We start from the raw sequence: 19633 nt of genomic DNA, 5'->3' as shown, positions 1-19633 counted from the left end.
GATCAAGATTTTTAGAGGTTGGGGGGGGGTGGGGGTTGCTGCTAAGCAGTTCCTCAGGGTCTTAAAATATCTTTCACATGGACAGGATTTGGAACCTGTCCACATGCTGTCCTTGTCGCAGAGCGCTTGCTAATTCGTTTGAATCCATTATTCCAGGTCTCCAATCAGAAGAGAGCACAGTAGCAGGGTGTCAAGTCAATGCTGTTTTAATGCTTCTACACAACAAACATCTAGAGCAACCACAAGACACTCGACAACATCGCTACAGCTTAACGACCGAGGGACTGTCCGTAGCCGCGCCACGTATGCACACCAATACGACGATACGGTGCTGTTATGGTGATAAATTGTTAGTGTGATCTCTGAGAGTATCGGTCATTGTCATCGTTAATCGTGGTAACACGTTGTGCCGTTTTGTTATCGGGTGCGTTATCAACTATCGAGCTTTTTCTGGTCTTTTTTTTATTTATTATTTTAAACTATAATTGAAACCATTTCACCACGTCCCGTTCCTCGTTACCTACCACCGTTGCCTCGTTTCTGATAATGAACAGGTTATTAAAAAGAAAAAAAAAAAACAACACATGATAGAAAAATAAAGCAAAAGTGCTCAAATGAGAAACATTTATCAATGTAAAGGACACGAAAACATATTCTCCTAATTTTAAAGACAGGCGCATGGTGGCTTAGTGGTTAGCGCATGCGGGTGTGTGCGGAGTTTGCGTGTTCTCCTCGTGCCGCGGGGGTTTCCTCCGGGTACTCCGGATTCCTCCCCCCGTCCAAAGACGTGCGTTGTAGACTGATTGGTATGAACGGGTGTGTGTGTGAGTGTGTGTGTGATTGTGGACCCGACGCGCCGTCCAGGGTGTACCCCGCCCTGTTCCCGATGCTCACTGGGATCGGCTCCAGGTTCCCCGTGACCCTGTAGTATAAGCGGTATAGAAGATGGATGGTTGGGATGAATTTTAAAGATATGGAATGAAAAACAAAAATGCATCAACGATATCGAACTCGTCATGAAGCCAGCCATTGCGAAGGTGGAGGATGCTGATGGACTGTTTTTATTTCTTTCTTTTCCTCCTTTCATATTTTTTTTTTTTTTTTTGTGATCAACTTTCCATTTACAAATGCGGACAAACACCTAGCGACACCACAGACATAACCTACACTCAAAGCAGGAGCTGCGACAAAACTTCCCCGCCAGAATTAGCCTCCCACGCCACTCTGCTTTGGCATCTGGGGTAATGAAAAGAACAACGGTGGCCGAGTAAACTCAGCAGCCACTGTTGCGGCGCATGAAGGCATGGCCACGCACGGCGTACTGCATCTCGGTGAAGGTCAGCGGCCCGACTGTGATCTCGCTCGGGCCCTGGACCTTGAAGCCGGACTTCTGGTAGAAGGGCACGAGGAAATCCTCGCACATCAGCACGGCGCGGCGCACGTACGGCAGACAGCGTAGGTACTGCAAGTAGCGCCACATCAGGATGGAACCGCGGCCCTGCTGCCGGAACGTACGGTGCACTGCCAGCACGTGGATGTGGACTGTGGTGCCCTGAGGTTTGTGAAGCGTCAACGCTTCCTGTAAGAAATGGTAGACAAAAGAGGATCGGGTTACTTCCTGATAGGATCTCAAGATGAAGTCAGGACACAGGACCTGCCAAAACGATACGTAAGAAATAAACCACAGCTTGTCAGAATCCAAAACGTGGAAAACGTCCTGTTAAAAAGCACCAACACTCTAGACCCCTAAACGTCTATAGAAGTCATCACTTCATACTGAATTCATTTTTCACAGATTACCCCTCACTAAACCCAATTTAAAGAGCTGACTCGTTCTCCTAAGCACTCGGGTTTTCCTAACGTATACAGACAGCAGGTTCTTGTCTTGCTCTTGTCCTATCGCTGGACTTCTGTATATCTTCGTGTCTCGTCGTTTCACCGAGTCCGGTTCTTTCGGATTTGTGTTTTATTTTATCCCGGAGTGAAATGGAATGAGTCTGAATGAGTGCGGGCGTATACTCCCGAGGGTAAACCAGTTACCCTTATAGAGTGCTACTATCGGTTGTATTGAGAGTTTAGCAAAATAACGATTTATTATTAAACATTCTGTTTTTGCAGTCTTTTATATAAATTGTCAATTTCATTTCATTTTAAGTACTGAAATGAACCGTAAACATATGTTTTGGTTAAAAGTCTTACTCTTATCGTCTACATGGCTGCTATAAATTCTATAAAGTGCTTTTTAATAGAAGTTTCGGTGCTTCCGCTCTTTGCTGTGCTGTGAGTCGGCACTCACTGTGGTGAGACGCTCCTGATCCCACAGTGAACCGATGATGAAGGAGACGAGTCTGCCTTCCACGAACCAGCCCAGGGACAGCTCGGGGCAGAGGGTGAGGAAGTGACGCACCTCGTCCAGGTGAAGTGGACACTCGCCCGACACCGAGATGAACGCTGAACAGGGCACACGGCTTAATCAGTACAAAGGGTGCTAAAAACTTTAGGTAACATTTTTACATTCTTTTAAACCTTTTATTTACCTGGGGAAAAAATTCGACATTTACAACTCAATTAAGGTAGATCAATTGTATGTTTACTTTCTTTGTACCTTGCAATACAAAAATGTGCCAGTGCCACATAACTTTTTAATTCAAAAGAGCACACTTTAATGACTTGGGTAAAAGTTTAATTTTCATTCTAGAGTATATATCTGGAAAATAGAAGAAACTCAATTCTGAAATAAATAAATTGCACACACACACACACACACACACACACATTCTGCACTTTAGAGAATAGATCAGTTGTCAACAAAACTAAAGAAACATAAAAACGCACGTTTTTTTGTTTGTTTTTTTTTTAAATATAGCAATTTGTACTTTAATTCGAAAATCTCAAAATGCTTAGCCTACATTTACAACATGAATGTTCATTTATAAATGAACGTATTCAATTATACAAGTACATGAACACGATGTAAACAACGAATCTAACGTTTATAGTTTTTGTGCCTTTTTAAAAGAAACATTTATACCTTTTAAAATGCACATTCTAGTGTTAACACTATATACGAATGCTTACTTTGTGCACACAGGAATGCGTGGCCTGTTGAATGTATTATTTTGAGGCATTATGACAAGTGTAAATGTGTCTGGAATGCTTTGCGTTGTTGTTGTTTTTTTTGTTGTTGCACTCAGGTCAATTAAAAGGCACATTTAAGTGTGCTTCAGTATGTTCAGAAACATATATTCAAGTTCTTACAGCATGCCGAAATAGAATAAGAAAGATATTACTGTAACAGTTACTTTGAACAGTTGTCATTTGGAATAATAAATCACAGTATATTTTAGGTGTATTTCCAGAAAGTAAGTTTGAAAATAAAAATGCCCTATACTTCATACTGGAACTATTTCTGCACATAAGTATCATCTCGGTTCGGGTGTACATACTGAGTGTCTGCTCCGAAAAGTTTTATTGTTTGAACTGATTTTTTTTAGTATTATTATCTTTTAGAATTAAACATTAGGATAGTAACCTGGATAAATAGTACGTACGATTAGAGAATTAGATGTATGTTTTTAAGATCTTTCATTCATGACATTTAGCTACTACTGACTTCCATAATAATAATAACTTGTGTATGTTTAGTGTGCGAGTATGGTGTGTGAGTTTGGTGTGTGAGTTTGTGGTGTGTGAGTTTGTTGTGAGAGTTTATTGTGAGTTTGTGGTGTGCGAGTTTGTGGTGTGAGAGTTTGTTGTGAGAGTGTGGTGAGAGTTTGGTGTGCGAGTGTGGTGCAAGTTTGTGGTGTGCTAGTGTGGTGTGTGAGTTTGTTGTGAGTTTGTGGTGTGCGAGTGTGGTGTGCGAGTTTGTTGTGAGAGTGTGGTGTGAGTGTGGTGTGAGTTTGTGGTGTGCGAGTGTGGTGTGTGTGTTTGTTGTGAGAGTGTGGTGTGAGTGTGGTGTGTGAGTTTGTGGTGAGAGTTTGGTGTGCGAGTTTGTTGTGAGAGTGTGGTGTGAGTTTGTTGTGTGAGTGTGGTGTGTGAGTTTGTGGTGAGAGTTTGGTGTGAGAGTGTGGTGTGAGTTTGTTGTGAGAGTGTGGTGTGTGAGTTTGTGGTGTGAGTTTGTGGTGAGTTTGTGGTGTGAGTTTGTGGTGAGTTTGTGGTGTGAGTTTGTGGCGAGTTTGTGGTGAGTTTGTGGTGTGAGTTTGTTGCGAGTTTGTTGTGAGAGTGTGGTGTGAGTGTGGTGTGTGAGTTTCGTGTGTAACTCACCCTCTCTCTCGATCTCGAACACACTGATGGCGTCTTCGGTGTTGAGGGAGCGGAACTCGCTGGCCGGAAGTGTGTGACGCCGCTGTCTCGAGGGCGACACGGACGCGTGGAGGGGTTTGAAGAAAGGCAGCGCGCTCACCGCAGACATGCTTTCACTTCGACTCTCTCAACAAGCCTCCCTACTCTTACAGGTGTGCTTTGTATGGGTATCGTATTCAACAGCAGGAGCGCGTGACCGTCCCGAGCGCCGCGCGTGTGGAAAGTGAGCTGCTGTGGTGCGCGTGTGGAAAGTGAGCTGCTGTGGGGCGCGTGAGAGCGCATTTATAAACGCCTTCAGCCGCTTAAACGCCGTGTTAGTCACCGCTAATAGATGGCTTATGCTTGATGGCGGGGCTGTCACATTGTGCGGTTTTAATTCCCACTGGGCTGTCTTTGTTTCAGCTGTGCGCGTGGACCAAATGCTGGAGGCACTTAATACTGAATAACTGAGCAAACCCTGTTCTGTTTTGTTTTTCTTTTCTGTTGCACATATCATTCATACTGAAGTGTTATTTATTGTACAAAGCTGAATGGGAGAGTGGGTGAACACGTACATGTGATGTCTCCTGGCTGGCTAATTGCAAAAGGATGAATTGGGACATTTTTTTTTCCCCAATTTCAAATTCTCTAAGCTTCATTGCTATTAATAACACCCCCCCCCCCCCCCTTGTCTATTACAATCCAGCACTCCATTAACTATCTTAAATGCAACTCTGCTTCAATACACTGCTCTCTAATTCTCTCTCTCTCTCTCACACACACACACACACACACACACACACACACACACACACACACACACACATATATATATATATATATATATATATATATATATATATATATATATATATATATATATATATATATATATGCACGAGACATTACCATTTTGTCAAAATTTTCATTGCCTGTTTGGTCATTTGGAACACATCTATCGGTTTAGGCTTTTATTTTCATCATCAAGTTACAGATTTAAAACCTTATGATACAAGTTAGTTGTAGAATACTTTCTCCTGACATCAATAAATCACATTTTGTTAAAAGAAATCTTCTCCAAATGAATTAACATATTTTAATATTGTACACCGATCAGTCGTAAGATTTAAACCGTCTGCTTAATATCGTGTAGGTCAGCCTTGTGCCACAAAAACAGCTCTGACATGTCGAGGCGTGGACTCCACAAGACCTCTGGAGGTGTGCTGTGGTATCTGGCACCAAGACGTTAGCAGCAGATCCTTTAAGTCCTGTACGTTGTGAGGTGGGTCCTCTATGGATTGGAGTTGTTTGTCCAGTACTTCTCACAGATGCTCGATCGGATTGAGATCTGGGGAATTTGGATGCCAAGTCAACACCTCTTTGTCATGTTCCTCAAACCGTTCCTGATCAGTCTTTGCAGTTTGTACACATTAAAGCTCCCCTGCACAGGCATGAAGGAATATATTGAAATCCTTCTCCCAACTTACTCCAAGTCCTGAAGCGTTCGCGCAAGGTTCAAGGTGCTAGTACACCCTAAATAGGTGCTTGGGGCGTATTAGTATTGGTGCTTTTAACTCTGACTGGCTGATGAAGATAAAGAGAGGGTGGTACTGCTCATGGTATGCATGTGGGTGGAGCACCTGTCTTCTTCTTTGGTTTTCTGATTACAAGTCCAAAGATCGCCCTGCCAGGTAAGACTGGTGTACTGTACTCTTCTCTGCCAATACATTTTTGATCTCCTGTTTGTTTTCATCAAACCAGCCTTGATTCTTCTTGGATGTGAGCCCAGGGACTTCTTTGGATGTCTACAGGATAGATGCCTTCAAGTGTTCTCTTAGTTCTGTTGAGCGGTTGGGATCTTCAAGCCCAGACTGTAATCTTCCCTGGAAGTTGGCTTTGACTTCAGCCGACTATAAACTGCTAACCTTGAACTTTTTCTTTTGATCACCTGTTCTCCTAGACTTGGGCTTGAACTGGAGGTTGAGTTTGCAGTGAGACACTTTGCGCTGTGTCTTTTAAGTCTTGCTGGAACATAGTCTTTGAGGTTCCATTCTTTCTCCCAAGGGTGTATCCAGGTGTTGGTAATGACAAGATGCTGCTCTATGAAAACTCCAGCAGAGGCACCCACTGTCATTACAGTTCCCAATGCCATGTTTCCAAAGTACTCCTCTCTATGTTCTGAGTCTTGGCTCACTTGTCCCCTATTGGCATGCTCTTTAAGTGTCTGCACAGGTCAGAATAAAAATGTGGTTGTCTTTTGTCTTTGTGGTTGGGGCATGCACACTGACAAGCATGGCATGTTGGTTGTTTCGCAGTGGTAGGAGCGTAGATATAATGAAGTTGGCATAACCTGTGGGCAGGTCTGCAAGTTTGGAAGCTACGAAGTCTGCATGCAGGACTAAGACTGCGGCTTCCAGTGACACCTTCAATCTGATGTTTTTGCCCCTTGCGCCAACGCTTCAGGACTTGGAGTAAGTTGGGAGAAGGCTTTCAATATATTCCTTCATGCCTGTGCAGGGGAGCTTTAATGTGGAGATACTGGACTTACCCTTTAAAACCTAGATTAATCTGCCATGGCTTAGCAAGTTAGGATGGTGACAGCAAGGTCCTCAGGTCATAGATTTTTGGTCAGAGTTTCCATCTTCTAGGCAGATTGTGTCCAAGGTTAAAGAGGCCTGCCCCATCTTATTTCAAACCATAGCTGGTAGGCCACAGCTGCAGTCCACAAGGAAGTTGCATGCCATCGTCCCTTACAGTTGGCTTTTGAGATCAGTAGATCCCTTTTGCCCCAGCCACCGACTTCATCCAGGATGATTGAAGATTGTTGGAGCTAGCATGTGAGAAATTTAGGAGCTGGATGAGGACTGGTATAACTGTCCACTTTAGGAGTTTAGCTGCCAGGCTAAAAAGGTACTATCTCTAACCAGAGCTCACTACATGCTTACATATACATCTTATGTATATGCATCATAAATATACAGGATATTAGTCATGGCATTTTTATTACCTTATGAAAATAACTAGTCAAAACATATGTCACTTTTTATACCTCAAGATTTTTGGGGTCATATTTGTGTTTGATGCTGACCATACCCTTGACTTAAAATCCTAAAAATAATGAAAATATCGTTTGGTATGCAAGTTTTGCCAATAACCTATCAATCTGTATCTTGCTTTCTCTGCTGAAAACTGTTCAACAGTCTATTATTTTGATGTTTATGAAAAAGTATCCAAATTCTCCCATGAGTCATTGGTCAGAATATATTCTAAAATGTTTATTAAACTAGACCTTTCAAGATGGTCCGTCATCTCTATGTTCTTTGAGCACTGACCCCACACCAGGTGGCGGTAACGCATCAAGTTTCGCCAAAGTTTTCCTCAGTTACGAAATGTAAACATACAAATGCACGATGTATTAACACCCCGAAAAACTACAAAACATGAAAAGCATTTACGTGGTGTTATGGGGGAAAAAAACGTATGACAGGCTTTCTTTCCTAGAACATGTGGGAACTATGCTCAGATTTAAGGTGGATGTAGATACAAATGGTACATTTTGTACATTTTAACTTTGAATTTGTTTCTCACCTTCTCTATGCCTGTATAAATGTCTAAACCTTTTGGTTGGATGGTTGGATATTGATGTCTGTTGTTTTTATAATTTTCGTGCAGTTAAAATACATCTCCAGGCTCCCTGTGACCATGTGTAGGATAAGTGGTACAGAATATGGATGGATGGGTAATAATAATAAAAATAATAATAATTATTATTATTATGCTCCCTTGGATATGCTCCAGGTTTCCCTGTGACCCTGAAAAGGATTAAGCGATATAGAAGATGGATGGATTATTATTTATTATTATTATTATTATTATTATTATTATTATTATTATGTCCTTAATTGAGATTCTCATCTGTAATTCTGTAACACACCCTTTACTTATTTATTAATTGATGATGATTAACATTATTATTATTATTATTATTATTGTTATTATTATTATTATTATGATTATGTCCTTAATTGAGATTATCTCATTTGTAATGCTGTAACACACCCTTTACTTATTTATTAATTGATGATGATGATGATGATGATTATTATTATTATTATTATTATTATTATTATTATTATTATTATTATTATTATTATTATTATGCTGCACAACAACAATAATAAGATGACTAAAGTCAACTTAAAGTGACACTTAAGTGAGCAAGGAAGTCTCATTTAGACGTTTCCCCTTGCCTTGGCTCCTTGGAGGATGACCGGGGGACGGGGAGGAGGTGCAGTTCAAGAAGTGTTCATGTCTTTGTAGTGTTGTTACAGTGACGTCCGTGACGTTTCCTGCGCGTCGTGCACAAGCGCGTGCTCTCTCTCGCCACGCCTACAAACCGGTAATGTTGCACCATGGCGATTTTGGGAGGCACCCGACATTACATCACCGTTTCCAGGTGATCACACTGACGTCTGCCAGCTGACTGTGACCACATCTGCTGCAGTAGCTGAAGGCAAGAAGATGAGCGAGTCCCTAGTCACCTTCGCCAAGGACTTCCTGGTGGTTTGCGCCGCGGCCGCGGTATCAGAAACCGCCGTGGCTCCGCTCGAGAGAGTCAAGCTGCTCCTTCAGGTGAGTGCGCAAAAGATGACAGTGCGCCCCCCAGAACGAAATCAGTAGACACGTGACATGCACCTGTGCGTATAGTACGATTTTACTTCTGGCGGTTGTATTCTTCAGCTTCAAAATTCATGAAAGCTGTGTTTGTGAAGATTATCTTGATGAACAGAACATGTTGGTCACAGAGTTTATTTTCTGTAATAATTCAAAGGCCATTGGAAAAAATCTTATTGGCTTTTTGTCGAGGGAGTCAGGGTGATGCTAACTTCCGGGTTGGCCCACAAAAATACCCCATCCCCCTGCAGGATTGAAGACTTCCATATTAAGTGTCTGACACCTGAGAAGGGGGACGTCGCTCTCTCTCTTAATGCGGAGATAAAGTCCATCTCCACAGCGCAGAATTATTATATTTATGATCCAACTGTTATATCTCAGTCTGTGTAGTCTTATAGTTTCACTCATGTTAGCCAGTTTATGTTAATGTTGGAATGCAAATAAAAAAAATTTACATTGATGACGGCGAAGAGGACGCACGGCGGCTTAGTGGTTAGCACGTTCGCCTCACACCTCTAGGTTCGGGGGTTCGATTCGCACCGTGGCCCTGTGTGTGCGGAGTTTGCGTGTTCTTCCCGTGCTGCGGGGGTTTCCTCCGGGTACTCCGGTTTCCTCCCCCAGTCCAAACACATGCATGGTAGGCTGATTGGCGTGTCTAAAGTGTCCGTAGTGTATGAATGGGTGTGTGAGTGTGTATGTGATTGTGCCCTGTGATGGATTGGTACCCTGTCCAGGGTGTTCCCCGCCTTGTGCCCCATGCTCCCTGGGAAACAATTAATAATGCATGGCCGCTTAGTACTTACTACTAACTCCACTTCGGAATCAGTTCCTTCTGTTGGGAGTCAGTAACTCTGTTTGTCGTGCGCTTTGATTTTTGAAACGTTGCAGACTTTTTACATTCACAAACAGCTCTATAACACACCACATGGAAGGTAATATCTGAGAAACCATAAGAGGTGCACTTTAAAGATTCGTTCAAAATGAACGAATCGTTCATGAACGACACATCACTAGACAGCAGTGTGCTAGTTTCTCCGGCCAGCTCAACTACACCTGCTGTTTCCAATTCTCCCTTTATAATATCAGATCTCTCAGCAATAAGGCTCCTTTTGTCCATGATCTCATTGCAGACCTAAATATAGATTTTATGTGACTTACTGAGACTTGGCAAAAACCTAATGGCTTTTTTCTTCTAAACCAAACAATACCACTAGTGATGGGCGCTTTCAAAACACTGCTTCATGAAGTTTTGAAACCTTTATAAATCAGTGGTTCAGCGCGTGTTTCAAATTGGGCAAGTCACGAGGCATGTCATGTCATTACTGTTTCGAAATTTCCATGGTTCACTTCTAGGGGGTGTTGATCTCCATGTGAACCGGCGTTTAATATATAATTTGAACCGTTCTCTGGTCAGTTTTATTATGTAGGTTTGTAAAACTGAAATGATTCAATAGTGTTTGGATTGATCCATGGTCAGTGCTCGCCTCAGGGTACCTTGTTAATCATCTGACGCGATAATCCCACCAAATCTCCTGATAAAAATAAAGAAGACCTGGCCAGATGTTGTGAGTTATTACATAGGCGAGAGAGAATCCGGAGAGTTTTGTATTTATTAATCTTAATTTTGAATGACCAAAATAACTTTATTGTGAGTTATTCACAATGAGGAGCCTACAAGTTACAAAACCAAGCTCATGTAGTTGTCAGACAGATGTTAAAAACTCAACACATTAAAAACAACACAACAATAAAAAAAAAAATAATAAAAAAAAACACACATTTTTAAGAAAGTGTCCGAATTGACGGCTCCGTTTTCAACTCCTTCCCCGACTGCAACTGGCAACTCTCGCCGATCGGTTACATCCAGCTGCAGCTGAACACCTATTATGTATGCTTCCCAGGTGTATTATTTTTATATATATATATATATATATATATATATATATATATATATATATATATATATATATATATATATATATATATACATACATACATACATACATATACAAACTTTGAAGGAAATGACTCAAATAAGTAATATATTTAAGATGAAAATGTCAGATTGTGACCAAATGAGATGTTTAAAACATCAAAAAAAAACAAAACTGAATAACCAACTTACGATCGAGTGCGCATTACAAACAAGTAAGCCAAAGCTAATGAACCTAGTGGTGCATTTAATGCCATGTAAACTGGACTGTTATCTCACATTTTCGCTTTATCCAATGTTCAGTAATGGTTTTATGGATATATATTGATACGAAGCTTGTTTCTCCGAATAAATCTAACACTGTGTCCGTGTGAAAACCGCTAGCTCCACTGAGGCAAATTCAAACTGAGTTGATTTGACACGAGGAGCAGGACTGATGTGTCGGAGTGGGGGAGGGGTGCATTGATTCACCTGTCAGTGAAAATGACCCAGCGGTTGGGTTACACAAAACTACCCCAAAAACCACCCAAGACTGAGAAAATAACCCAATTAAATTACCTAAAAGGCTTAACCCACTATTCGGATAGTAAAATAACCCAGCATTTTTTAGAGTAGGTTGTCAAATTATAAGAAAGAGGATCTAAAAGTTCCAAAGAGAATCAAGATTGCATTTCAGTTACAAACAATAAGAGCCATTTTGTAGGAACAATAAGGCCCAAAAGAAGTCAGTTCCTGTTATCACTTCATATTATATTATGGGAAGTGGTAGCTTAGCGGTTACGATATTGGACTTCTGATTGGAGGGAATATATATATATATATATATATATATATATATATATATATATATATATATATATATATATATATATATATATATATATATATATATATATATATATATAGTTAAATAACAATGTTTTTTTGTTATTACACTTAGAGTAGATCATCCACCATATAAGTCCCTGTGAATTAGCTGTTATTGCATTGGAGAGCGTTAATCTAAATCTGTGATTTGAATTACAGCGAGCATTATTGTCAGAGCTGCTGTTTCAGAAGCACCTTCTGACCAATCAGATTTGAGAATTCAACAGCACAGTGCTATAAAATCCCTTCATATACAGTTCAGACAATGCACACAATCATCCCCCTATGTCAAATGTAGGTGATCAGATAAGACGGGTTTAATCTGATGTCTTAGGTTTGGTTTTGGTTAATGTATACAACATAATAGAAGTTTATCTCAACCAGTTATCTTTTCCATAAACACATGCCCAAATCTTCATATACTTGCTTATACAAGTCTTATCGTTAAAGAAAAGATGTAAAGTATGAGCGACGGTCCGTATCCCGAAAGTTCGATACCAGATTGCTACGAGTTATTACAAGTTATTGACAACATAGTTTTGCTGACGACTTATGTACATATTGACATGTAAACATTGTGACTAAGCAGATTTTTGCAGCCATGACCTTGGGCGCGGAAGCCTTTAGTGTAGTGAAAGCCAGAGTTTTGTTCCTCCTTATGACAAAATATTATAAGATATACAAAAGACACTATAACTACCCCCCCTAATAATGATTGCTTAAACCTGTAACATGATGCTGTACTAAAAGAAAGTTGCTGTATATCAGCACATGCCCAAAACATATACACTTCTAGGATGGGGTATAATTTTCATATCATATCTAACCCATTGCATATCAATAACACAAAGGTTTCATGAAGTTATAAAGATGTTTACACTTCCTGAATTAGACACTCTTTATACCAGCAGGTTACATGATCAGGTTACTCTGACTTATCAAATAATTTAAGGCACAGGATAGTTACAGGAAGGCTAGTGATACCGGAACAGTGCGACACACACACACACACACACACACACACACACACCTGCAGCACAGGCTCGTGTGCACCTGCACAACCGGTCTAGCAGATCACTGTGTTACTCTGTAGACCTCCCATAATTACAAGGCTGAACTGTCGCCTTTAGCAATAGATTTGGCCTTGCGGTTCCAATATCTTCAGAGGGGACTGTATATTACTAATATACCAAAACAAAAAGGTAACCACTTAAAAACCATGTTTTTAAATTCGGGCTACTTTAAGTTTCTGAGAGTTGTCCGAAATCTTTTTAAAGATTGATCTACATTTGTTTATCATTCATTGTCTTTAACGGCTTTATCCTGGTCAGGATTGCACTGGATCTATCTAAGTGGGCTATCATAGAAACACTGGGCTTGAGGCAGGAATACACCCTTGATGGGACCCCAGTCCATCACTTTTTTAAAGTATTTTTTTAAAAATCTTTTCATCATTTTCAGCTCCTTACAAGATCTAACTTCAGACTTTTGAAATCTTCCCATAGGTACAACATGCAAGCAAGCACATTGTGGCAGAGAAGCGCTACAAGGGCTTGATCGACTGCATTATTCGCATCCCCAAAGAGCAGGGTGTCCTCTCATACTGGAGAGGCAACCTGGCCAACGTGATCCGATACATCCCGACGCAGGCCCTCAACTTCACCTTCAAGGATAGGTACAAGAAGTTATTCCTGGACGGCGTAGACCAGAGCACGCAGTTCTGGCGCTACTTTGCTGGTAACCTGGCATCAGGGGGCGCCGCAGGGGCCACATCTCTCTGTTTTGTCTACCCACTAGATTTTGCTCGCACTCGTCTGGCAGCAGACATCGGCAAGGCGAGAGCGCAGAGGGAATTCACCGGGCTGGGTGACTGTTTGGGGAAAATATTCAAAGCCGACGGACCAAGAGGTCTTTACAATGGTTTCAGTGTGTCTGTGCAGGGCATCATCATCTACAGGGCTGCCTACTTTGGCATCTACGACACAGTCAAGAGTGAGCGCACTGTTTCACTGTTTGGAAAAGTTACAGCCAGCTTTAAATGTGTGAATACTGAGGGCCAAATTCAAAGTTGGTGACTAAAGTCCAAAACTTTTTGTTAGTATTTACGTGGGGAAAGTTATTCGTATTCAGAGTCTAGTTACACACATACTTGAGTCGGTTTTCTCGGCTCCCCCAATCAAATTACCTGCGTGTAGTTCACGCTTCTGAGGTTGCCAGATTGTTCTTGAGAAGATGCATCCAAGACAGGGTTTTCAATAGCATCTAGATCACCCACTTTTAAAGGTATGAACTTGCCTTTGAACCTGAAAAGGGATCAGGGTTATAAAATGGAAATAGCCCCCCCCCCTTCACGTAATGGAGGCTGAGACGGAAGCAAGTGCAGGTATGGCAGTTTAATAAAACAATACAAAGTACAAAGGATCAGGCAGAAAACAAAGTCCAAGGCAGGCTGGGTCAAACGATCAGTGAAACAGGCAAAACTAGGCAGAACAGAGAATCGAGGTCAACAGGGTAAACAAAGTCCATAACCAGAAACGCAACCATGCGATAAGGCTTGGAAATACGACAGAGACTAAGCAACTGAACATCATACTTCGAGTCATAGTGTTCAAAAAGTCTCTTTTATAGTGTGGTTGTGAGTGCTGTGAATTGGAAGCAGGTGTGCGTGATTAGAATGAGTGTGAGTGTTCCGTGTGTGTGAGTGTTCAGGGAATTGCAGTCCATGGCGGCCATGTCTGTAGACCGCTGTGCAGTATGGGAAATGTAGTCACTGGTTTGCTGTGATATGACACCCCCCCCCCCCCCCCCCCCCCTTACTCTCAAATGTGTTGCATTGTAACATAAAAACAAGAGACAACTTTAAAAAAAGATTATACATGTACACGATATGAACAAAGGTTTGTGGACCCCTGGCTATCACATCCATAAGCTGCAAGCATAGAAATAAACATTTATTAGGAGTCTAGTATGTTGACAATGTTCTACTGCATGAATAGTTCTAATTTTAGTCGTCACATTAGTCACTGAATATTTTTTATTTTTATGTTTAATTGAACAATATGGCTTCCACCCTCATTATTCAACAGCTTATAAAATAGCACTTGATCCAGCACATACTGTTATTTTGCATTTATTTATTCGTTTAATATAGTGTGTAAACAGTTAATCGTGCACACAGCAACTGTAGCCATGAGATAAACTGTAAAGTGTGTGAAGCTGTAACATGTGGGTTGTAGGCCATTGTATCGTGCTTTTAATTTGCTGATTTGATTTGTCAAATTAATTTTAAAAAATAATGCTTTGTATATAATGTAGTTTAAAGGATAATCAAACACTCACCTGCTAAGCTTACAGCTTACTTTAATTTAATTTATAACCAATGTCTCTGATTATAATACCTTCTCCATGCGAAAAAAAAAAAAAAAAAAAGAAATTTCATGGACTTTAAAGGATAGTATTAATTATATATTTAATATTGCCTCAAATGGTGTTTAGTAGGTTTTTTTGTGAGTATTTACACACAAAACATATGTTTCAGTGCACAGTTTTGGTATTAAATCCTCAGTATGCACACTTAACTTTGAATATTCTCCTGAATGCCTTTATCTTTTGTACAGGTACGTTGCCAGATCCAGAGAATATCCACTTTCTAATGACCTGGATGATTGCGCAGAGCGTGACTACACTTTCCGGATTCATCTCCTACCCGTTCGATACAGTGCGTCGTCGCATGATGATGCAGTCAGGGCTTAAAAGTGGTAAGTCAGTACAATTAGTAGTCGGTAGTTGGTTAAGAAATCAAAACAAAACGACGAAAATACTCTTTAGCGGTTGAATACCGACAGATGGAAGCAGTGGAACTGCAGCATTTTTAAAAACTGTTTCTCCAAAAATAACTTCCGTACCCGAAATGCAGTTGATCAACCAAGACATATTTTGTGACCAAGGTTTACTTTAGTTTTGTACTGTAGCTACATAAAAAGATGGATATGGCTGCCAAGTGGGGGAAAAAAAAGAGAAGAAGCTTATGGTATATGTCTAAAATATCACACTCGTTTCAAACCATGTCCAGTTCAGTATCTCTTTCATATGTGGTTTTGGACACTGTATGACACACTATTATATATAAAAATGGACAGAAGGATGTCGCATAATTAAAACATACCGGAAAAAATGTCCTAGCCGCCATCTTGAAGCCAAAATCACTCTCTTCCTCAAAACATAATTTCAGCTTAAGTGCAACTGGTTTAATGAGTGTAGCTGAATGTTTGAAAGTGCAATTATAGCATCGCTATATCAGAAGTGATCAAGTTCTAATGTAATTTGTAGGATTATTTTATTTGAATTATTTTCTGAAAAGTTAAGTACCAGTCATATTACTGAGCCACACAATGTCATTTGCTTGAGACATGCAGTTTGCAATATGCTATAAGCTTCTCTCACTTGTTAACAACTTTCAAGTCGTGGCTGAAATGCGAAACCAAAGAAGCATCAGACACCAAATTAAGAAATTTGTCTCAATTTCAGTTCCAGCCAAACTGTTCCTTAACACTCATCCAATCAGCTTTGTGCTTAGATTCCATTTTTGCCCATTACATGCAAGTTACTTTGGATAAAAGTGATAAAGGATAAAAGCAAGCCCATGCATCATGCTGTTTTGTTTAGTTTTTTTATTTTTTTTTACATGCTGTGTCTTTCTTTTGTCCAATAAAATCACACACACACTTGCTTACACACACACATCCAGTGTGCACTCTAGGTAAACTGTGTTTTAATTAATTGTTATGATTTTTTTTTTTTTTTTTTAACAAAAAATCGCAGCCGACATCATCTACACTGGGACAGTGGACTGCTGGAAGAAGATCGCTCGTGATGAAGGGCTCCAGGCTTTCTACAAGGGAACTTGGTCAAATATTCTTAGAAGCATAGGAGGTGCCCTGGTGCTAGTGTTCTACGATGAGATAAAGAAAGTCATCTGAATGTCCACCTTTACTTTACAAACTCACTGAACGTTGGACAACAACAGGACGGAGACAGTGCAATCAAGTAAAAGTCAAAGTCGACTTAATGAAGTTCAGTGCTACCTCACACAGAGTGGTGCTTCAGTGTGTGTGTGGGGGGTGTATATCTGTGTCTGTGTGTGTTATTAGGGAAAACAGTATCACCATTGCATATTTGTTGGTCATCAGGGGATTTGAGTCAGTTCAGTGAGAAAAATGGCATCTTATTGTCATCATGTGTACTCCAAGCAATTCGGTATCACCACATCTTTCCAACTTTATAACAGCTCAGCATGAATGTAAATCCAAAGAAGTGAACAATCTAATTTTCCACTTACCTCAGATATAGTTGATCAGACATGTTTTGTGTCTACAGTGCCCTCCACTAATATTGGCACCCTTGGTAAATATGAGCAAAGAAAGCTGTGGAAAAAAATCGTCTTCATTGTTTAACCTTTTCATCTTTTTGTTAAAGACAAATCACAAAAATACTCTGCTGTCATGGATATCAAACAATTACAAACACAACACGGGTTTACTTTGGCAGCAAGTAAACAGTCAGTTCTTGAAGTTGATGTGTTGGAAGCAGGAAAAATGGGCACGCGTAAGGGTCTGAGCGACTTTGACAAGGGCCGAATTGTGATTGCTAGATGACGGGGTCAGAACATTTCCAAAACAGCAGGTCTTGTGCAGGTCTCACAACTTACAGGATTTAAAGGATCTGCTGCTAACATCTTGGTGCCAGATACCACAGCACACCTTCAGAGGTCTTATGGAGTCCATGCCTTGACTGGTCAGAGCTGTTTTGGTGGCACAAGGAGGACCGACACAATATAAAAGCAGGTGGTTTTTAATGTTATGACTGATCAGTGTAGTTGTAATCAGCTGTCAATTCTGTAGGTCATTAGTACTGTATATTATCACTGATTTCTATTTATTACTGTATACAGTGGTCCTAGCTAGGCTAGCGTTCTTAGGCCCCATGCACAAAGTTGTACGTTTGTATCTCTGGCCACTGGTACAGTTTTTTTTTTTTTTTTTTTTTGGTCCACAAACCAATATCCAGTGTTTGTTAGATGTCTTGCTAACATTTCATGAAGTTTATTAGCTGTTCTGTGAAATGAAATGCAAGCTGACTTTATGTACCTAGTTACTGTATCTGTGTGATTGTAATTTATTTATAACGAGCTAGCATAGCATTAATATGTTAACACTAAATTCCACTCTCAATCTCAGTACTAAACTAGCATTTGTGGAACACTTATTTTTAACACCTAACTTTAGTGGGGAACTTTTACTATTTTTGTTTCGTTGTCATCATCTCACTCTCAAGCTGCTTTTTCTTTCATTTCTCTGCACTTGATAGAATTTGCCATGCGTTCCTTGTATTTCCTGTTTGTGTGCATCCCGTTCATGATTAGAAATTAAATTATTGATGAACTAAATAAACTTGGCCTATCTTGTTTTACACCTATGTGACAACTGCTGGCAGATAAAGGGTGTCTAATTACTTGGGTTGCAACTTAACACCCAGTTTCACCTGCTGTGGACAAAGACAGGTGTGCGACATATTGTCTCCGACTGATCTCCGGTGTAAGTCAGGTTCATGTTAAACTTGCTTGTCAAAAACAACAAAATCCATATGTTGAATTATATTGATCCTCTTTTAACTAATTAATTCTTTAAACCTACTTAAAAACTATTTGTTTCCTGCCAAAGTGCACACTGAAGGGCTACAATTGAGGTCATAAGTTTACACACGCCTTGCAAAATATTTATAATTTGAAAAATAAATAAACGATGCGGATCATACAAAATTGCATGTTGTTTATTTAGTGCTGCCCTGAATAAGCTATTCCACATAGCAGATGTTTACATATAGTCCACAAGACACACTGGGCGGGGGGGGGGCGAGGGGGGGCATTTGAACAGGAGGATTGGTGTAAATTGTTATTTTGTCTTCTTGAAAACGTAAATATATTGTGTAGTAAAAAACATCTTTAAAGAAAATAAAGAGATTATATTATTATTAAAGTGATGATGATGATGATGATGATTATTATTAATAATAATAAGCTGCTGCTTCAGAAACCGCTTCAGAAACGGACATGTTTACACAAACTAATCTATCTGTTGTCATGTTTTATGGCAGATGCCTAAAAAGCTCCAATCTGGCAACCCTGAGTTGAACGCAGACAAGTGGCCGTTATATTTCGCCGTGGTGTAGCGTCACTGCCCCCCAGCGGCCGTGTTGTATCTGCTCTAATGTCTTAGGATCCAGTATTGAATGCGAGCATATATTTTTACTTAGTCTTTTATCATTTGTATACTGTTATGGAACAGTTTGTTGTATTTTTTCCTTCTCCGAATGCGTTACGGTGACTTAGCTTAGCTAAAATGCGACTGGAATAAAGTTGGTTTGACGTTCGATATTTGCAGGTATGGCGAAATTAAGGGACTGTCTCTAAAGTTACATACGACAATGTTAAACACGTTTCTAACTTAAATAGGATGTGAAGGGAATGACTTAGTCATATAACCATCTGTAAAGTGTTCATCTAGGTGGCAGGTATGACGCACACCTATACATACATATGCGTGTGTGTGTATATATATATATATATATATATATATATATATATATATATATATATATATATATATTTAATTAATAGGACATCTATTTTTTGAAGAAAACCATTCAATCCAGTACGGCTCATTTTGACCCTCTTTATGCATTTGTGAAGGTTTTTTTGGTTCATGCATTGTAGGCTTAAATATCAAAAATCTAAAAGGTGTGCATCATACCTTACACCTAGTCGAACACTTTACAGTTGCTTGTATGACTGTACGTCATTCCCTTCAAACGCTATTGAGC

The 19633-nt window shown here is 40.1% G+C and overlaps 2 protein-coding genes across 3 annotated transcripts; one reads left to right on the top strand and one right to left on the bottom strand.

Moving 5' to 3' along the window:
* Positions 1–190: 190 nt before the first annotated feature.
* On the bottom strand, positions 191–4662 carry aanat1 (arylalkylamine N-acetyltransferase 1). 2 transcript variants are annotated; one of them, XR_001814249.3, is made up of 4 exons: positions 4264–4662; positions 2297–2451; positions 1168–1579; positions 191–922 (listed from the first exon to the last, which is right to left on the bottom strand). XR_001814249.3 is itself a non-coding variant. In XM_017482125.3 (3 exons), the coding sequence occupies exons 1-3, from the start codon at positions 4409–4411 to the stop codon at positions 1274–1276; spliced, it is 609 nt and encodes a 202-aa protein (XP_017337614.1). In that variant the 5' UTR covers positions 4412–4662; the 3' UTR covers positions 191–1273. The 2 variants fall into 2 exon arrangements, 1 of the variants encoding a protein (XP_017337614.1); XM_017482125.3 differs by having other exon boundaries at positions 191–1579.
* A 3798-nt stretch (positions 4663–8460) lies between these two features.
* On the top strand, positions 8461–18651 carry LOC108273102 (ADP/ATP translocase 1). The gene is made up of 4 exons (XM_017482124.3): positions 8461–8913; positions 13261–13747; positions 15373–15513; positions 16577–18651. The coding sequence occupies exons 1-4, from the start codon at positions 8803–8805 to the stop codon at positions 16732–16734; spliced, it is 897 nt and encodes a 298-aa protein (XP_017337613.2). The 5' UTR covers positions 8461–8802; the 3' UTR covers positions 16735–18651.
* The last annotated feature ends 982 nt before the right edge of the window (positions 18652–19633 follow it).

Source organism: Ictalurus punctatus, chromosome 12 (genome assembly GCF_001660625.3).
Source record: "Ictalurus punctatus breed USDA103 chromosome 12, Coco_2.0, whole genome shotgun sequence".
In the NCBI taxonomy this organism is placed as follows: domain Eukaryota; kingdom Metazoa; phylum Chordata; class Actinopteri; order Siluriformes; family Ictaluridae; genus Ictalurus; species Ictalurus punctatus.
The sequence above is the reverse complement of the archived record's forward strand: the minus strand, read 5'-3'. Positions and strand labels throughout refer to the sequence as shown.